The following is a 20,899-nucleotide window of genomic DNA, read 5'->3' as shown; positions in this document are numbered from 1 at the left end:
TCCCCCATCCACACTGAGACGGAGCAGAAGTGTTTTAGAGAGAAAGCGGCCTCTTCAGCGTTTTCAAAACGCTCCGTTTTCAGTGCTCAAAAACTCCAGCGTAGACTTATGCATTTTAAAAAATAAAACGTATTAGTGTAAACGGGGCCTCAGATTTAACTTTATTATCCCGTTTAGGGAAACTAAAACTGCAAGGTGCCATAGCACAGATGAAGTTCCATGTACACATTACCAAACTATTACCACAAATTATACAATACATCATTTTTTTAGATGCGTCTCCCTCACTGCTGGACTCATTTAATAACCTAATGGCCACAATTATAAAATCATTTCTAATTCTGTTTGTCCTGCATATAGAAACTCTAAAACTACGCCCTGATGGCAACAGCTGAAACACTAAAAACAATGAATGATCTGGGGTGCATAAGATACCTGAGCTCTTTTTAAAACATAACTATGGTAAGTTACCATTGGACCAGTTAAAACCGATGATCTTGCCTGCCACCTTCACAAGGCTACTCAACCTGTTCTTATTTGACAGACTTACTGTACAAAGCTATTTCAAAGTGAACTGAATCTCTGCAGGAGCCTTTGTTTTTGTTACCAAACCTGCCAAGTGTGAAAACACTCTAAATTATAACTGTAAATAAAGCAGGGTTTGAAACAATTCCCATCAGTGGTTAAGCGCAGTGTGAACAGCTCTAATTAGAAATGAAATAGGAAATAGAAAGTAAAAGGTTTTTCAATTAACTTACGTTACAACCAGCACACACACTCACACACAATCAGATACTTGCAGTCAATATGCAAAGAGACAAAAGAAAACAAACAGAATTTTATCAGCCCTTTAGGCTATCAGTAAAAGTATGCACACTGATAAGAGCTGAACTAGCAAAAGGATCTTTCTAGTGCTTTCTCTCACACACTTACAATCTACAGACATTCTCATCTCTCCTCTCCTCGCGTTTACACACTTTGAGAGCTCATGTGGTGTGCCGATGCTTTAAATCTCATGCTCATCCTGGGTTGTTTTCAGGGATTTAGCCCCATCTGTAATCAATGAAGGAGGTATTGATTTGTGATTATCTCCTACCGCTCACAAAATCACAACTCTCTGATGTTGTGAAACATGGCCAGTAGGTGCTCACAAAAGACCTTATGGATTACAGGGATCAATGAGAAGTGTTTTTCAGGGCATAATTGTGGGATGGTTTAATATTCAACGTCTTGTGAAGGGAGACCCTGGTCTTCACCTCTGCCCCATTGTGTGTTGTAGCCAGAGGCTGGGGTTATGCTGAGGGGTGAAGCTGGGGAGAGTTCGGGGGTTCACGTGGCTCTTGGGGTAAGAGGTCACCTATCCATTCTGTTCTTCAAGTTTCAGAAAGGCTGACGTTGCATTCTGTGTGGCTTTGGGATCATTATTTACCCCTATGCTACAAACACATGCTGATTTTATTGAAGCATCAGTCTTTCTTTTGATAATAAAGTAGTTTCTGTTGTTTAAAAGACCTACCCCTGACTGACAAAGATCCAAAATTTCCTATACATGAGCTCATTTGTCTTAATTTAGCTGCTATTCTATCATAAATTGTGAAAAAAAAACAATCAAAAAAGGCTTTAAGACCAAGCGAAATCCTTGGCTGTCGCTTCGGTGTGACTTCGGCTAATCAATTTTGACTAATGCAAACTATTGTTTTTCATGGGTCCAACATCCAACAGTGCAAGAAAACATACAATCTGACGTAAGTGAAGTCATCTTTCACTGAGGTATTGTTTTTAAAGAGAGACATTTTATAAGTCATTTTTATTCTAAATGTTGGACCTTATTCCTGAAACAACAAAAAAATAGCAATAAAAAGGTGTAAAGCATGAAAAGCGGTCCGTATTAAAATGAATTTAAATACTATTTTAGCTAATGCTGTTATTGATCAATATTCAAATTTACTCTTTTTCAAGAGAGGTTAGAAAAATTCTACATTATTATTATTATTGTTGTTGTTGTTGTTGTGCAATAGACAACAGTTTTAATTTAAAACTTTAACAGATTCCTATTTTTTTAATGATGTAATATGATACATTTGTATTTTAAAAATAAGTATTTATTCATATTTCTTTGTTCTAAATCTTCAGGAAATGTTTTTTGGTACATCAAAATGTGATTATGACGACCACCTGGCAAGCTAATCCAACTAAAAGTAGTGCTTAAATTGTCACAAAAACATGCTATTTAAATTTCATAATTAAATAGAAAATGAGGCGAATAACTCCAAAAAGGTCCACTTTTTGAAAAAAAAGAACCTTCTTTTCCACCAGGTTGGCTATAGGCCTGTATTCGAGTCCTGATCGGGAGGTAACATCCGAAGCCGATTGAATCGGAAACTGCATGATCGGGCTGGATTTCCGATCATGTGATAGGATCTGGACATCCCTAGTGCTTTACACAATAATTATCATTCCAAAGCAATACAAGCTTTACAAAAGCACAATATTACTATATTACAGTCAAAATCAGAAACTGAATCAGGAGTTGTGTATAGAGTGGGCAGTATATAAATATGGTTAACCTGCAGTTATACAGTGTATATAGTGTCATTTCAAAAAGGTAAGGTCTATGTGTATGATACATGTTCAATGAAGTGTATTTGTGTTTTAAGCGTATGTGTTGAAATTCTCAAATTCTGAATGAGTTGCACTCCACAATATAGAGGCTAGTGGAAATAGAGAGCAAAGAAGATAATTAGCACACAAAAAAAGTATCTGTAAAATAACGAAGAAAAAACAATTGTTCAACTTATTACCCAGTATTTGCTCTATAATTTGTGTGACCAACCCAAATAAAAGGGCTGCAAAATTTGAAGAAAAAATCTAATTGTGATTTATCTCAACAAAATTCCAATTTAAAATGTGATTTACTACCATAATTTTATAAAAGAGTTTCCGGTTTGATTTGGTGTTTTTAACTGCCTTAAAGAAAGATTTATTTATTTAAAACCATTTAAACCATGAAAAATTACGAAAATAGCTTAACAGCATTTTAAATTCAATTTATTAAATGATACATAAAATCTTAAATAGAGGTATATAAAACCTTTACATTTTTCAAATAGATTTTATGACATTCACGGTGCATTGACAATGCTTTCCATACACAATTATAGATATTACTTCACAACACAAGAATTATTCTATTAAAATGTATAATTTATAAATATATTTATATTCATATAGTATTTGTAACACAATCTTGTCCTTTAATACAAGCAATCAGATAAATGAATTGTACCTTTAATTTTACCTGCTCAAAGAAAACACTCATTTTAAATGTTTCAAATAAAACTCAAGTACAGAACAGCACAGATAAACATGAGCATTTATAGCAAAAAAATAAATAAATGCTATTTATGTAAATAAATGTAAATCCTGCTTTCTCTTTGAGCACTGTTCAGCAAGTTCTTAAACGTCCCAATGAACCGGAATTTGCGATCGTTATTTTGTTTGTATTGTGACTCAGTTCCCAGAAAAAATAAAAATTTTAAATGAGCAAACAGCATTCGGGTTTAAAATCACGATTTCTGTTTAAAATCGATTAATTGTGCAGGCCTACCAGATAATATATAATATTTAATTTTGAACAACTAAAAATTCAGTATGTTTTTATTAAAGGTCAGGTGGCACGGCAATCCAGTACTGTTGCCTCACAGCAAGAACGCTGTTTTGGCCACTCACTGGGCCAGTCTGTGTTTCTGTGCAGAGTTTGCATGTTCTTCCCGTGTACGCGTGGGTTTCCCCCGGGTTTCCCGGTTTCCCCCCACCGTCCAAAGACATACACCATAAGTAAATTGACTTCTTCAAATTCAAAACAGCATCTTAAGACAACTCTTAGCCAGATATATCTTAGCACGTTCATAAGCAAGGGAGTTTTCAAATTCTCTACCTGAGCTCAAACTCCCCTCTCGTCCTTCAAAAGAGAGGGAGCCACAGGCTCGAGGATATTTTGAGCTCAGGCCTCTCTCCTGGGACAGCATGCCAAATACGCTTTATTATCAATTATCAGCTAAGTGTGAAGTCTATAGAAGTTTGTTTAAGATGTTGGCTTGAAGTTGGATTTTTGTCCCTTTCCAACACAACCTAAAAACAACCAAATATCAACGTCATTTGATGCCGTTATTGGACAACAAAATAATTTTGTCCTTAGACACTGGCTAGACATCGAATTATGGTCAACTGACTTTACATCCTAAATTTAACCTAATATTAATGTCTTATGATGATGTGTGCCTGCTGGGTATGTAGATTGTTTTACATAATTTTGGCTCATAACTATTTAAATAGAAACAATTATTTGGTAATAGGACACTAGAAACAACATCCAAAACCTTTTTTCTTTTGATATAATCACTGTAACCACATTGACTGAAAATACATTTTAGTATTTGGGCACATTTTTTTTACTCCCTCTTTCAGCCTTCATGTTTTTTAGCAGTCGTTTTTACCACACGCTGCCAACAAGCCACTAAAACTCCCATAAACACCCTCGCTGGGGTCAGAAGTCATCACTTACTGCACTGCGTCCAACTTGTCAATCAATAAATCAATCTTCTTTCTCAAGGCTCTAATAGATATAATGATAGTGGCAGCACATTAGTATTCACAGTGGATACGTTTCGAAATAGGCTAACAGGGGTTATTATTGAATGGGTGATGTTTATGTGTCTTTTTACTGAATGTCTTTAACCCTGGTGTCAGAAAACGGGATGTTGATGTGACTGAAGATCCTCATGTTTGCATGCTGATTTTACCACTCGCAGCCTAACAGCCCTCCTTTAAAGCAAACACAGATGGACAGCTACTAAGAACTCTCTGTCTGCTTCTCTAACACGTACACACACTCCTCTGGTAATTAAGAAGAGGTTTCTTCTCTTTATGGTCTCATAAAGTTCTCTCTGCAAACATGTTTGTAGCTTTAAAAGTAATTGAGTCTTTGTTTTGGTGCTTATTCTACAGAATTACGGCTTTCGTCGACACTTGCCGCTCGGCTAATCAGCCTTCAGGAGACACATGACAGCTTTACGAGATGAGAAATCAACACACAAGCACAGAAACACACAAACCACACACACATACACACACCTGTAGAGATACATAAGCAGAAATACCTGATTACGCAGCCTGTAATTACACACACACTTGCTTTTCTGGTTTCTCTTGAAGAAATGACAGCAGCCCGAGATGGCTGCAAGTAAAAAAATCAAAACATACAAGGAAAAAACTTCAGTTTGAGGATATAGAATTTCATTTTAAAGTACACCATTGCAAAATAGATATCAAATGCCTCCAAATGCTCAGCCTTGTGGTTTAATTCCCAGCAGCAAGTGATTTGTCAGTGAATTAGTCAATGTCAGAGACATGAAATGACAGTCAGCCAGAAACATTCTCGCTGGTAAGGTATTTTAGGTTTATTTTATCCCAGTAGTTTAAATCCTGAAGTGCTTTCTTAACTGCGCAGTGTGAGCTGAGAGGCATTACAGTAATGGCCATGTGTTGACATATAGAAACTCATATTAGTGACAGGATACTTTAAATTTATAAACATAATTGAAGCACAAATTATTCCATGACTGTTATGGAAAGGTAAATTTCAAGGTGCAATTGACTGATGCTATAAGTCTTGCACTATAAACTGGGAAAAAAAAGATAAACTGGAGTTGCTTCGGTTTCCCCCATAAATCCAAAGACATGCGCTTTAGGTGATTTGGGTAAGCTAAAATTGTCCATAGTGTATGTGTGTGAATGAGAGTGTATGGGTATTTCTTAGTGATGGCAGGGCATCCGCTGCGTAAAACACATGCTGGATAAGTTAGCAGTTCATTTTGTTGTGGCAAACCCTGATTAATAAAGAGGCTAAGCTGAAAAGAAAATGAATGAATTTACTTCACAAGTGCATCACCACATACAGATACACAACATCACTATAAATAAATAAATAAATAAAAATCTGTTTTCATTAATAATTCTGACATAATTGTGCACAAAAGACATTTACTTTCCTTATCCATATTTTCTCCCACATATATCCTGCAATGTTCCACAAAATCAGATCTGCTGTCCTGCAACAAAACTGTATCTGGTTGCTTTCAGTGTTTTTTTTCCTATTAGAAAAGTCAATGGCTACAACATTCTTCAAAATATCTTTCTTACTGTCCAAGAACAAATAGAAATAAATTACATTTAAAAATCAAAGCTTTAGATGCACTTGACAGAAAAGAAATGGTCAGTACATTGTGAGATTTTTGGGGGGCTGATCTACAGCATGTCTAATGCAAAGTGTTCTGATCAAGTCATAAATTTAGTGTAGACATTATAAATATATCTCCCAAAAATATATATTTTGTGAAACATAAGGCAAACTTTGTTTCGTCAAATGTATGCGTATTTCTCCATAAAGTCTGAGACTCCGCAGCAGTTACCATGGGAGCTTCCTAAAACAATGACAGCCAGCTCAGAGTCAGACTGACTTGTGTACTTTTGTGCTTACTGAAACGTTGTTGTAATACCCCCAAAACCTCGCTATAATTCGCACCCTAAAAGGAGTACATACAGCAAAATCTTTGCTATTTTTAATTGTTTTTCTGCTGACTCTCTCCACGGTCCGTAGAGCGGTTTGGGTTCGCTGAGCGCAGCTAATTTGACAGTGAGTAAGTTGATTGAATATTCGGGTTTGGTGTGGGAGGCGCCTGCGGCTCTCTCTCTCTCTCTTTCTCTCTCTCTCTCTGCCCTGAACTCGCAAGGGGGGCGGCAGGCGGCGAGCACTGCACTCGCAGCAGGGACACGGTTTGAAATCCGATCCTAGTTAATTTTTTTCCCTCTCTCCAGAGCCCGGTGCTCAAACTGTTAGTGGGAGTCTGTGAGCCAAGCTTTCACACAGCACCAAACGCCCCGCACTTCACAACCGACCCAGCGGCGCAGCGGAGCAGTTGTGCCCGGACAGCGCAGCGTAGTAGAGCGGACACTCAAAACTACCCGTGCGCTCCTTTACACGAGACAGTCGAGTGTGATTTTGATACACTTTTCACCGGTTTAAGGACTGGACAGAGTCGGACAGCTTAAGAGGCTGTGGTGAATACGACTTCTGTCCCAAACACTCCACTGACTTCGCGTCTTTCCTTTTCGCCTGGATTTGGAAACTTCAGTGGATTTGGATGATTTGCCCCCTGCATGTGATTCACGAAACATCTGGAGGGACCAGTCTTTCTTAAAAACCCAATCAACGTATTTTGTGGTGACCTTGGAAAGGATTACTGTCACGAAATAATTTGGTGAGAAGTTTATTTTTATTTATAAGGCTACTTATTATATTGTCTTTATAATTGTATGAATTAGTGATATTGTGGAATCTGTCCTACAATTTATGAATATAGGCTATATAGATTATAAAATGTTAACATGTAAATACAAACAGGCAATCTTTCACAAGAATAACAAAATCTAAAGCTGATCTCATGCTTGCATCATTTGCGGACGCAAAGCAGCATCAGAGCAGCCGTGATATTTGGCTTTATACGGGTTGATGTGGGTCAATTCTGCACATTCACAAGTTCCTAATCGGCCATTTCATTTTGACACATTATTTAAACTAGAAAGAATCTGAGAGACTGCTCAGACCAGCCCAAATTCAGGCGCCTTTTGGGGGCTTGGAAATGTGCCTTTCCCTCACATTTTCAGTTGTGTCTTTGTGTTGTTTACTTTACGTTTTTTTTTTAAATCAGACTATTTGTTCAATCAAAACCTTGTGAATGGAAACAAAGTTTTAGTGTAGAAGTGAGCTGCGGTGACATGTGGTGTGTGCCCGTATCGCTTACAGACGGACAGGTGTTGCGCGGTGTGTGTGTTTGTGTGTGAAAGAGAGAGTGTCTGTGTATGAATACCGCGTGCTAAAAGACTTCTCTACGAGTCGCGAGGAAAAGCCGCACCTGTGCTGTAATACATTTCAAAAAGTCTCAATTAAAAGTGTTTGCAGTGCATAATTTAGCTGGTTGTTTGGTCAGTCGACGTAAGCTGTGAAATTTAATACTCATTTTCTTAAATGGGAGTCAGAAACCAGTCTTTAATTGGTCACCACTGCCCTGTCTTTGTCATAGGTGTAGGTGTTGTAATAATGGTGCCGAAACCAACCTTGGGATGCGAGTGACGGAAAACGCAGTCAGAGGCGCTTATCCTGTATCAACCAATAATCAGTGCATGACTGCTATTTGTTTTGATCTTAAACATAAACTGTATCGATTCCCTTTAGACAGTGTTCATGCACCTATTCATGTTTTCACCTTTTGTAAACTAATTCCTTAAGGATCACTGTCTTGGGGTGCCTTTCTGATGAGACACTGAAAAGCCCTTTACGGCTTGACGTATGACGCATTTAAAAACCAAAATTACATCTATTTTCTTCTGTGGCCACCTTAGCAGGGCTTCATTTATGTTGTTTTTAGCTCGCACTGAACTGAAGCGCACCAGTCTTTTCCTCTGCCATACCCACGGGCCATCTGAAACCAATTGTAGCTATCGGAGTGAATTAGAGTCTCCGGAGGTGTTAACGCGGGCTACTGGGGGCAATTAGCCACCTCATGTACTAGAGTCATTCAAACTCTACTGGAGTCCATGGTGAAAACTAAACTAGGATGTAAACTTGATAATGTCATTTGTTTTAAAGCAGATCTATTGGTGAAATACATACTTCTTTGGGATTTTTGTGCCAGATATGAAAAGTTATTGCTGTCAGTTTCAGCTTGAAAGATATCTCGATAGTATGGTTGTTCAACTCATGAAGTGTAAAATAATTTAGCCTTCTAAAATTTGAGTTTAATTGTTTCCTTAAATGTTTAAGTTGTGCCAACATAATCTTAATGTGCAGCTAACTTAATCAACCGATTAAATTCTTGAAAACTCATTCAATTCTGTTGGAAATGTAGAGTCAGCTTTGTCTGTAGTGTGCAATTCAATCATTATCTCTCCCTTTTAGAAATGCCTGCTCCAAATTTAGGGGGATAATCATCACTTTTCTAGCCATACACCCTCTGCATCTTTCCAACCAGCCCTAGTGTCACTAGAAAAGGTCTCTAAAAGACATTCAAACAACTCAAACGTAAGGGTTCATGTCAAAGAGGCTCTTTTCTATTGGAACCTCAACTAATTATGACCCTTAGCAGACCGGTGCCGAGTTAAAATCAATACACCACTCTGTAGACTGTTGAAAGTTTGGGAGTTGAAGTACCTAAGAAATGCCTTTATTTTTCTCTCTCTTTCTGTAAAGCTCTTTATTCTTTATGTAGACCTTTTGGCTATTGCTAAAGGTTTTAGGTAGTATGTAAAAATGTGCGCAAGTTCATTTTACACACAATGCACAATGCAGTTCAAGGGCTAAATACAGCATGAATGAAAACAAGCACACAATAAACAATGGACAATGTTACTGTGCATGCTCTCTCGCTCCTTCATCCTTCTGTTTTTAATTACCCTCATGTTTTTATTTTTCTTCGTGGACATTATCATACCAGACGCTGTATGTAAGCATATGAGATGATGAGTTTAATGCTTGAAAGCACAGCAAAGTCTGACTGACTGAGAAGTTTAGAGAAGCCCATAATTTCCTAGTGACAAACATCTGTAAATGTGGTTTGTAAATGGCTCCTCTGTGATTTGAGTGTTTTTGGTGTGTTCCTCCATGGGGATGTTTAAAAGGGTGGGTTAGTGAGTTTAATTCTCACCTTAATGCAGTTGTCTAAACTAGAGAAAGGCAGAACCCGGAGCTGCACACACTCCCACTGACAGAGCTCTCAGAAAGCCCCAGGAGGGTGAGTGAAGTCCTCGCAAGAGGATTACAGCCAAACTCTAATAGAGACACCTCAGACTTCAGCTTTTCATCTGCTGTCTCTCTTTCTCTCTCTTTCTATTTTACCTTCTTTATCTCTCTCTGAGTTTGCCTCCCTCCTAATCCCTATTTTCATTGGCAGATTTAGGCTGGGCTGGCCGTTGACATGGCTGCACAATTACTGGAGATTACTGACATTTTTGAGTCCCAGATTTGTTGCAAGGTGTGACTAGCGTGTGATAGGATTCCATTAAAACACTCTTTCATCCAAAGTATCAGACATTACATGTATAAATGCCCAGGGAATTCTAGCATGGCCTTGTTCAGGTCTGTAGTTTGTTTGGTTTCTATTAAGATGGTTTTCTATATTACTGTTGAACGATGGGTCTAAAAGTAAGAGATAAAGACAGACAGAAAGGGAGATACAGACAGACAGACGGTAAAAACATAGTAGCTAGCTAATGTTGATTTATTGACTAGACTGATAATCACAATATTTCAATAGAGTCCAAATCAAATTCTTCAGTAATCCCCAAGATAAACACGGACTCTTCTGTGAGAGTTAGAGTTTTACACACCATACGGCAGCACGCTGCTGCACATTAGTCATGTCACACAAGCCCAGCTGCATATATTCTGAAGTTTCATTAGCACTAAAGTACTGTATGTACCTAAGTTGGAAGTCAAAACAATGATTTACAGTTGAAGTCAGAATTATAAGTCCAGTTTTTTCCCTCAATTTCTGTTTAATTGAGAGATTTTTTTCAGCACATTTCTAAACATAATAGTTTTAATACCTCATTTCAAATAACTGATTTATTTTGTCTTTGCCATAATGACAGTACATATGTTACTGTATATTTTTCAACACACTTCTATACAGTTTAAAGTGATATTTAAGGGCATAATTAGGTTAACTAGGCAGGTTAGGGTAATTAGGCAAGTTATTGTATAAAGATGATTTATTCTGTAGACTATCAGAAAAAAATATTTCATAAAGGGGCTAATCATTCTGACCTTAAAATGTTTACTAAAAAAAAAAAACTTATTTTATTTTAGCCAATATAAAACAAATAAGACTTTCTCCAGAAGAAAAAATATTATCAGACATACTGTAAAAAAATTCTTGCTTTGTTAAACACCATTTGTGAAATATTTAAAAAAGAAAAAAAAAACATAAAAGGGCAGCTAATAATTCAACCATATATGAGTATTTAATTATAACAGGATTATATGATTTGATTAATCCTGCAAAAAACAATTGAAAATAAACGTTTATATATTATACATAATAACAAATAAAAATAAATATAGTAAAAATATATTGGATTATTATTATATCATAATTATTATATAGTTATTATATTATAATAATATTATAAAGACAGTCTTGTTCGGGTTGTCACTTTAAATAAATCCTGAAAACAACAACAACGTATTTTGCTCAACATCAGTATATTCAAATGATTTATGAAGGATCATGTGACAGTGAAGACTGCTGAAAATTTAGCTTTTCTGTAAACTGTTACAGAAAACTGTTACTGTAAACTTTGTTTTGCAACATGATAGATTTAAATATATCACACCACACACATAAGACAAACATTAAACAACATTAGTACTACAAAAACTGGTCCCACTTTTTATTAAGTGGCCTTAACTAATATGCACTTACACTGTAGTTAATAATTAGTTACATTGTACTTATTGTGCAAATACATGTTTGTACATTGTACTTATGCTTGATTAAATACTTGCATGTAATTACATCTGTAATTCGTTTCTCTAATTACATTTATAATTACACTGTTGACCATCCTTTACACCTTAACCCACTCTGAAACCATACCCATACCATCAAACCAGTCTCTAACCGTACCCATATCCCACCTCAAAAGCACCAGAAGTGTTCTGGAATACATTATGAACAGAGTAAGTACATTGTATTTATATTTACATGTAAGTACATAGTAGTTAAGGTCACTTAAAATAAAGTGGGACCCAAAAACTGCAACTACCTCTTCCCATTAAAGCAAATCATTTCAGCAAATCAATTAGAAGAATTTGAAATAATTGAAAAAGATAAGGGGATATATCAGATGTAATCGGATGTGCTTTCTTTAACACCTGGCTTTCATACAAAAAAGGATAACCCCACCGCTTTTACCCCTAGTAACCCTGCAGGTATTTAAAATGTTAGAAAGTGAGTTCTTCTGTTTTACTTTTTAGAAGCAAACAAATCAATAAAAGTGTTAAAATAGATTCTTTATAGGCCTTTTAAAATGCCATCATCAGAGTCCTAAACTCAAAATCAATATAAAACTTCGCTAATCAGACAATAAAGTGCATATCCAGACTAAAATGCACGTCTTGACATGACTAAGTTGGTTTAAGTAACAGACAATGTAAAAAAACATACCCTCTCTCTAGATGACTGGCAAACTGTTCATTACCTCACTTGTTGTTACACAGCTTCTGAATAAATAAATAAATGAAGGACATGTATCATTGATAAGAGTTTAAGTTATTTCTAGAATACAGCTAAGCGTCAAAGAGTAAAGTTCCTTATACAAATATATACAACCTCAGTTTGCTAAAACTGACTAATCCGAATAAAGCATTCCAAAAATATGCATAACATAAACCCTTTTCTCACAACACATCCATTTGTTTAGGCCTCTCCACCCGACTTTTAAGCAGTGATACAGTAAGATAGTATGGCTCCAGTAACATGCTCTAAAAACACACCTACGATACACACTCCAGAAATACGCTCCACAAATATACCCGTCTCTCCTACAACAGCCAGTGCTGATACACTATCAGCCCACAATGCACTGCACACTCCTGCTCCGCCAGCCAGAGAAAACACTGAGTTACTCAACACACCGACCCGGCTTCTCTCTCTCTCTCTTCAGTATGTGCTGACCAAGAACTGAGCGTCTCTCGTCAAGGGAAAGAAAAACACCACCACACCGGCCCCAGGAGACTGTGTGCGTCCATTCAGGAAAGTTAACGCAAACATTTAGTGCGTCTAAACCAAGGCTGTTCTGAAATAACAGCAGTTCAAGTTTAAAGCAACACAGAGTCCACTCATATTCTCATCGTCTTTGAGCGAAAATCTCTCAACAGGGAACAAACCGTAGTGTAGTGTAGTATACATATATGTGTGTGTATGTGTGTGTATTTAAAGCTCTTTACATTCCTTTTATTGTGACTAATGTAAACTCTATGTGGCAAGACAGACACACACACACACACACACACACACACACTAGTCACAGAGTGTGAGGGGAGCATATGTTTTCTTTAGAGAGATAAGTGTGTTTGTGTTAGCTTAGTGAAAGACGTGTTTCAGAGTAGCCCGACCAGAGAGAAGGAGGGGAAAAAAAGGGAGAGTAAGAACGCGAAAGAGAGTTTACAACAAATCCCAGTCTCGTCTAAACTAGCGCGGGACACATAATATCAAATCAGTCTGTTTCATGCACTTGTGGCAGTTGTGTGTGGTCGTCGCACTTTATATTTCAGTTTTCGGTGCACGCAGAGACATTATACTGCAGACATTAGCACGCCAGCACGGTATTTCAATAGAGTGCTCTGAAAGATGTGTCTGATGTCAAAATAACAAGAAACAGATCATGTTTATTGAATATCTTTGAGTATTTATACCTTTGAAAATATGATAAAAGTACCTTTTATACTAAAAACGATTGCTGTTTTAATATAATAAAGTGTTGCACTGCAAGTTTGTTATTAGATGCTTGCAAGCTTTTAAGCACTCTGGATTCTGATTGGATGTCAATGTTTTGTTATATCTATATATATATATGTACTGATGAAGTCAAAACTATTAGCCCCCCTGTTTATTTTTTTTTCTCAATTTCTGTTTAACCGAGAGATTTTTTTTTTCAATACATTCCTAAACATAATAGTTTTAATAACTTATTTCTCTATATGATTATATATTTTAAATATGTTATATTTATATATGAGTGGATTCTGCTATTAATGGGGTCAGAAAAAACAACTATTAATAGTTATCACCATGTTACAGTTGATTTATTGCATGAAGAATAACAAACTTTTTAGTATTAATTATTTTTTTTGATTCTGTGTTAATGTTTATGCAAATGAGGCATTGTTTTATTAAATATGTACTCGTTTGCAAACATTTTGAGCATAAAAATCTGATTGATTTCATGTTCACAATTCTTTTTTTTTTCTTTTTTTTTGTAGTCAAAGGTTTAGAATTGTTTATACAGAATGGATATTTTAGGCATCTATTTTTATCTAGCCAGAAGAAAATAGCCAGAAAAAAAAAAGTTTTTGGTAGAATAAAATGTTAAATATAGTAAGAAAAAATATATATGAACTAGGCATGGGATGATAACCGTTTCAAGGTATACCGTGGTTTGGAAAAGTCAAGGTTTTAAAACCGGCAAAATTTTCTCCTATACCATTTCTAAGGTATGTGTAAGATTTTTTTATTTATGTTTATTTTTAGGACAACAGTATCTTCAGCAGAAAAGGTATCCAATGGTATCTGCAGTGCATTTTAAATTGTAAAGAAATTTTTGAAACAAGACAGCAGAAGTCCATGTTTCATTTGAATTATTTAGCCTGACATGTTTACTGTTCCAAAAACTTTAAAAGCTTCTTAAAATAAAATATAGTGTGTTCAAAGAGGAAAAAAGATTTAGTTTTTTTACACAGGCATTTAAAAATAATATATTTTAGAGACAACACAGTGAAACGATCATGTATTTATCCAACGTTATCGTACAGTCAGAATCTTATACCGGCCCACGCCTATATGAACATATCCACCAGTAAAAGCCTTTGGAATATAGATATGAATAAGACTCCATATGAAGTGAAGATATTTGTGAAGTGAAAACATGAAAACCTTTTCTTTTTTTTTTGGATAAAACAGCCTTTAAAAATGTGCATTGTAATTGAAATGTATAGAAATCTAAAAGTATGATGTCTTCATTTTATTGCACTGGAAAAACGACACCATATAAAATGTTTATATGAAAAAAGCCAAATATTTCAGAAATGAATTGACAAAAAACCTGTATGTTGTGTGTCTGTAGCATCTCCTCTTTAATTTCAAACAATCTAAATCTTCATGATACTTTGTCTGAATGGGGCCTCATGCAGTTGTTTGTTGTGTGTTCCTTCTCTTATGACCGTTGAATGTGCTCTTGTGTTTCAGGTGGGGGACAGGCAGACAGCAGTGTGTTTGTGTGAGTGTGTGGCAGCGCTCCATTGACAGCATGTGTGGAACGGTTGAGGATGTCTGAGTCTGCTCTCCGTGGTGAGGAAAGTCGTCCCCGCGTCGCTCCGACCGGGATGGTCCCACTCTGTCTCCTCCTGTACCTCGCAACCCTCGTCTTCCCACCAGTGTACAGTGCACACCTGCTGTCCCCAGAGCCCACAGGTCAGACATTACACCTCATTTTTACCGTTTCACTGTCAGCATCCTTTGCACAGGGAAAATTAAGAGATTTATTTCATTGAAAAGTACTACAATCTGAACGTTTGGGGTCTGTAAAGTTAGGTTACCAAGCAAAGGTGGCACTGAGGTGCTTCTGAAATTTACAGTAAGTGTCTACACAGATTGAAATTTAACATGAATGTAATTACAAAGTCATTGCAACTGTAAGAATTTATACTTTTGAAAAAAAGCTTGCAAGAAAATAAATTTACAAAATAATTATGAAAAACAGAGTTTAACTGAAATATTTATGAAATGTCTTGACTTTTGATTAATTTATCTTTTGTTCTTGTTAAATTAAAGTATTAATATGTTTTTAAAAATTTTAATAATAATCACACTGACTTTCCCAGTGCTGGGTTGCATCTGGAAGGGCATTCGCTGTGTAAATCATAAGTTGGCGGTTCATTCTGCTGTGGTGACCCCTGATTAATAAAGGGATAAAGCTGAAAAAAATTCATAAATAAATTAATGAATCATACTGATTTCCCAGTACTGTGTTGCAGCTGGGAGGGCATCCGCTGTGTAAAACATATGCAGGATAAGTTGGCGGTTCATTCCGCTGTGGCGACCTCTGATTAATAAAGGGATAAAGCCCCCCCCCAAAAAAAATGAATGAATGAATGAATTACACTGACTATTCCCAGTACTGGGTTGCAGCTGGAAGGGCATCCGCTGCATAAAACATATGCAGGATAAGTTTTCGGTTCATTCCGCTGTGGTGACCCCTGATTAGTAAAGGGATAAAGCCCAAAAAAAGAATAAATGAATCAATGAATCAATCACACTGACTTTCCCAGTACTGGGTTGCAGCTGGAAAGGCATCCGCTGCGTAAAACATATGCAGGATAAGTTTGTGGGTCTGTGGTGACCCCTGATAAATTAAGGGTTCTAAGCCAAAGAAAAATCAATTAAGGGATCATACTGACCCCACACTCCAAATCATGCTGTGTTTTATCTTAAATTGCTTCAGAATTTATTATTTTAAACATGTTTTGTTTAATTCATCTGTTAATCAGTTCACAAATTGAGCTAAAATATTCATTAATGAATCGGGTTGAATCAAAATAGCTTTAAAACACTCAATAAACTGGATATGTTGTGAGTATTTCAATATTTTTACAGTTATGAATGCATGTTCTGAATTATGTTGGCACTTTGATATACAGTAGTATTGTGCATGCTTGATTTACAAGTGAATGGGTCTCTTCAAAGAATCACTGTGTTTTAAATGATTCATTTAAATTAATTGAATCTTTGTACCTCCTTTTGAAGTCCATCAACCTTGAACTTCAAATACTAATTGGACAGTCTCAAAGACAGAGCACATTTAGTTTTATTATTTGTAACATTATGAAAATGAGCATGTTGTCAAGGATTCAGTGTTTTTAAAGCGATAGTTTACCCAAAAATATATAAATATTGTACTATTATTTATACTATTTACTCACCCTCAAGTGGTTTCAAAACCTTTATGAGTTGCTTTCTTCTGTTGAACACAAAAGAAGATATTTTGATGAAAGCTGAAAGCCAGTAACCATTGACTTTCATAGGAAAACAAAATCCATGGAAGTCAATGGTTACAGGTTTACAGCATTCTTCAAAATATCTTCTTTTGCATTCAATAGAAGAAAGAAACTCAAACAGGTTTGAAAGAGAAGTGTGAATTAATGTAAATGTTTTGGGTGAACTATCCCTTTAAGGATCTTGAGTTGCAGTCTCTTAGTTTGGCTAGTGTGTAGCGGCCCAAGTTTGTACAGTGGTACAAAGTGGGTATTGTGGCAATGAACACTTGTGTAGCCGATATTATGTAAACACACTTTGTCCTTGCCATTGATTTATTATCCCGCAGTTGACGGATGAGGCCCTGCAGAGCGGATTACATGACAGCTAAATGTGTGTGTGTGCTCGCATATATGTGTGTGTGTGAACGGAATAATAGCGTATCTCTCCAGGAAGATAGTGTCACAGTTTTCGGCGTAAGTGTGCAGGTATGAGAGCCAGGGTGTTGAGAGAGGTGCTGATCATTATCAATTGTTTGTTAAAGACAGGTTTTTTTGGCTAAGTTCACCTGAGCCTCAGTTGTTTTTGTATTCCTGATGGCTCTACTAAACACGTTGCAGTCACTTAGAAAATAGAAAGGAGTCTGATGCCTTCTTGGCTCATTTCTTGACTCGCTCTGTGAGTGTGTGTTGGGAGTGATTGTCTGATTGCTGGCTGATCTGATTTCTCATGCTGATAGCAGGTAAATACTAGAAGACAGTGAGAGAATTACAGTTAATGCTCACACATGGTCCAATAGGAGAGAATGCAGAGAGTCTACTGCAAAACCACAGCATAAACAAAGAGGGATTGTTATGTGGCAGGAAAGTGCAAACACTTCACCTCTCGGCTCCTTTTCACTTTTAAACCTAACCACCAAATCCCCTCTTTTTTTCCTTTGTTTATTTCATTCTATCATTTTAGGTTTGTGTAATCATTTACAGTCAGTTTAAATGGAGCATTTCAGACAGACAGACAGATTAAAGAAACAAGCCACAAGAGAATATGCGTTACAGTGATTTTATTAGAGCATGAGTCATAAATCATAGTTTTTACTTAAGTTTTATAAAGTCATATTGTCATTCATGCTTATGATAACAGCATGCAATTGGATCATTCTGATGTATGAAATGTTGAAAATGTTAACATCTAAATGTGCCACATTCATAAATAGAATATGCCAATACCTTCAGCAGATAATATAGTCTCATGCAAGGCATTCAGTATCACATAGTATGTCAGTAGATAGCGCTGGGTGATTTGGCCTAAAATCTAAATCTCGATTAATTGAACATTTTAATTCGATTGGATTACGATTACTGAACAATTAATTCATTGAAAGATTAATTTGTTTTATGTCTTTGCCCTCATAACAATTTTTGAATGTGGGGTGCAATTTTTGATTTTAAAATAATTGAAGTATACGCACACCATCTACCAATGATTCTTTATTAAACATCAACGGTGAACTGAACAACACACAATGCCTAAAATGTGTCTCTCCGCACCGCCCACCCTTGTCACCGATACCAAACTGACCAATCACAAAGCTTGCACTTGTTGTTACATATTTTTGAGAGATGCATGGGTTTGCGAAGGCTGCGCGAGACCATGTACATGCGCTTAGCAGAAGGATAATATTAGAGTAATCTAGTAACTATAAATCATAATATATTAAGTACAAAATAGCTTTAACAGAGCGGGGTCTCGTTACTCCAAACACAATAGGGAAAGTAATTGAAAATTTTCACCTGGAATAATTAGGTTGATTATAGGTTCTGAGTGTCGATTTCGATTACTTTTCCATGAATCGCCCAGCCCTATCAGCAGATATAATTTACATGTAATTACTATGTTGTAACACAAATTTGATATTAACATAGTAAAAGAAGAACAATATTATTACACAAAATGTTTGACAATATTTGTAATATATATATATATATATATTTATATATATATATATATATAATATTTGGCAGTATGACACTGTTCCTTTTCACGCTTACCTGCTGACCACTTACCTCCGTATGGATGGCTTTTCTGCTGTTACCAGTATGTCCAGTTAGCTCGCCATGTATGTTAGTGGACTTGAGATACAGAGAGTAGTTGACTACGACGATGGGGTTCAAGTCTTGTGAAGAACAGTTCTAGAAAGCAGGTAAAACAAAAACAAATCCAAAAAATAAACTAGTAAATAACAGGGTGTGAATGTGGTAAAATCTGAAAATTTGGTAAAAATCAGGCAAGGGCTTTTCTTTTTCTGGATTTTTTGAGAAACTGTTGGATGGGTTTAGGGAAGTGGGTGGGCGCTGGTCAATCAGTGCTTTTGAAAACACTATTGGTTGGGTTAGGGAAGGAGGAGGGTGGGTCAGCCGATCGGTCAGTCAGTCAGTCAGTCAGTCAGTCAGTTAGTCAACAGTGGCCTCTGGTGGATTTACACGAGAACAAAAACTGCAAAAAACATAGCTCCTGTTAGAGGTCTGCATTCCCGTGAAGCAGTGGGACCCGACCAAATTTTTCTAATTAATTTCCAAATAAAGTGCGGGAGCGTGTGTGTAAATGAGAGAGAGCGTAATGCTGTCTGTGTGTGTCACTTGCTTGGTGCTTATGTGTGTGTATTTATACAGACAGCTTGTTATAGGCTGTCTGGACCCTGTATAGCTGGGTGGTTTTCTGTTTTGTTCACCCCCCCCGCTCGTTAGTGGGAACGGGCAGAAAATGGGGCGAGTCAGGCAGCGGGACAACACATGCTGAATATAAGCGGGAGCGGTCCGGGTCGGACTAAAACCTGTCGGGAGCAGGATACAAAATTTAGTCCGGTGCAGATCTCTAGCTCCTGGGACATATTTGTCGCTCTTCAGAAATGCATATAGCGGTACGTTTTCAAAATGAACCTGGGTTGTCATGATTTGCCAGTTCAAGAATGTAGATCAAATAATTTTCCAAATTTTATACAGGAATAAAATGTGGTTGCATATAATAACATAAATAAAAGTAATTTCACAACTATTTCAGTCATATGCTATCTATTTTATAACATTGGAGCAGTTACTATTATATTGTGTCTACTCCTAATATTGTCTATGTTTGTATGCACAAACATTTCATAAATGTCTCATAAAAGTCTTCATCATGCTTTCAATAGACATGTATGTTGCCTGATTACATTCTGATTACATATTTTTAGACCTTCAGTCCATGTGTGTGTGTGTCCTTCCGGTGTGTGTTATTATTAGTTGGGGGTTTGTTCACCTCATTATAACTCTTTGAAACTCTCTGCAGGTCAGCAGATGACTTTTTAATGAGAAAATAAACATGCTCTCTAAATGTGGCCTGTAACCACCTGTTCACACACACGCACACACACACAAACACACTGAGAGAGACACTTCCTTGTAGCAGATACCTGCGCAGTAATGCAGACAGACAGAGGCAGAGGTGTGTGAAGCACGTACACACTTGCTGGCCTGTCAACCTGTAGGATGGGTGTCTTCAACATAATTATCTGTTCCCCTGAAGGACATTACTTAGATACTTACATAAAAGTCATGAGTGGTAAAACAAACAGCTCACTGTGTGTGTGTTTGTGTGTAGGAGGACTTGCTTCATTTCAGACAGACATCACAGATTTGTTCTGAAATGTTTCTGTCTTGACCAGGTCTCATCAGACTGTTTCTTTTGTTGTTTTATGCATCAGTTTGTGCTAGTCTGAGCATTCTATTCATCACAGATCCTGCCACAAATTTCTTAATGCTCCTCAAACATAAATTTAAATCGGTTATATGTGCAAGCATTTATTATGACCTACAGTTATTTACGTTTTAAGGTTAAACACTCTCTAGCTGTCGTAAAAAAAAATGTCATGAATTTGTCATGAAAAAAAAAAAAAATGCAGGCTCATTTTCTCACGGTGTATAGAGTTTTTAGATTGACCCTTACACACATTTGCTTTTGGCAGAGGCTTTGGAACATGATTTACAGCCTATTTA

The 20,899-nt window shown here is 36.6% G+C and overlaps 1 protein-coding gene across 21 annotated transcripts in view; it reads left to right on the top strand.

Annotated features, from left to right (window-relative positions):
• The first annotated feature begins 6,888 nt into the window (after positions 1-6,888).
• The window catches only part of fgfr3 (fibroblast growth factor receptor 3), an 81,351-nt gene continuing 67,340 nt past the window's right edge, over positions 6,889-20,899 (top strand). For 19 of the 21 annotated variants that reach the window (XM_073919929.1, XM_073919928.1, XM_073919927.1 and 16 more), the window contains exons 1-2: positions 6,897-7,319; positions 15,084-15,308. In XM_073919929.1, coding sequence (XP_073776030.1) covers positions 15,164-15,308 — 145 coding nt within the window. In that variant the 5' untranslated portion in view covers positions 6,897-7,319; positions 15,084-15,163. Of the gene's footprint in view, positions 7,320-12,783; positions 15,309-20,899 lie in introns of all 21 variants that reach the window. The other 2 variants (NM_131606.2, XM_073919916.1) reach the window with 2 other exon arrangements.

The sequence above is a fragment of the Danio rerio genome, chromosome 13 (assembly GCF_049306965.1).
Source record: "Danio rerio strain Tuebingen ecotype United States chromosome 13, GRCz12tu, whole genome shotgun sequence".
Classification (NCBI taxonomy): domain Eukaryota; kingdom Metazoa; phylum Chordata; class Actinopteri; order Cypriniformes; family Danionidae; genus Danio; species Danio rerio.
The sequence above is the reverse complement of the archived record's forward strand: the minus strand, read 5'-3'. Positions and strand labels throughout refer to the sequence as shown.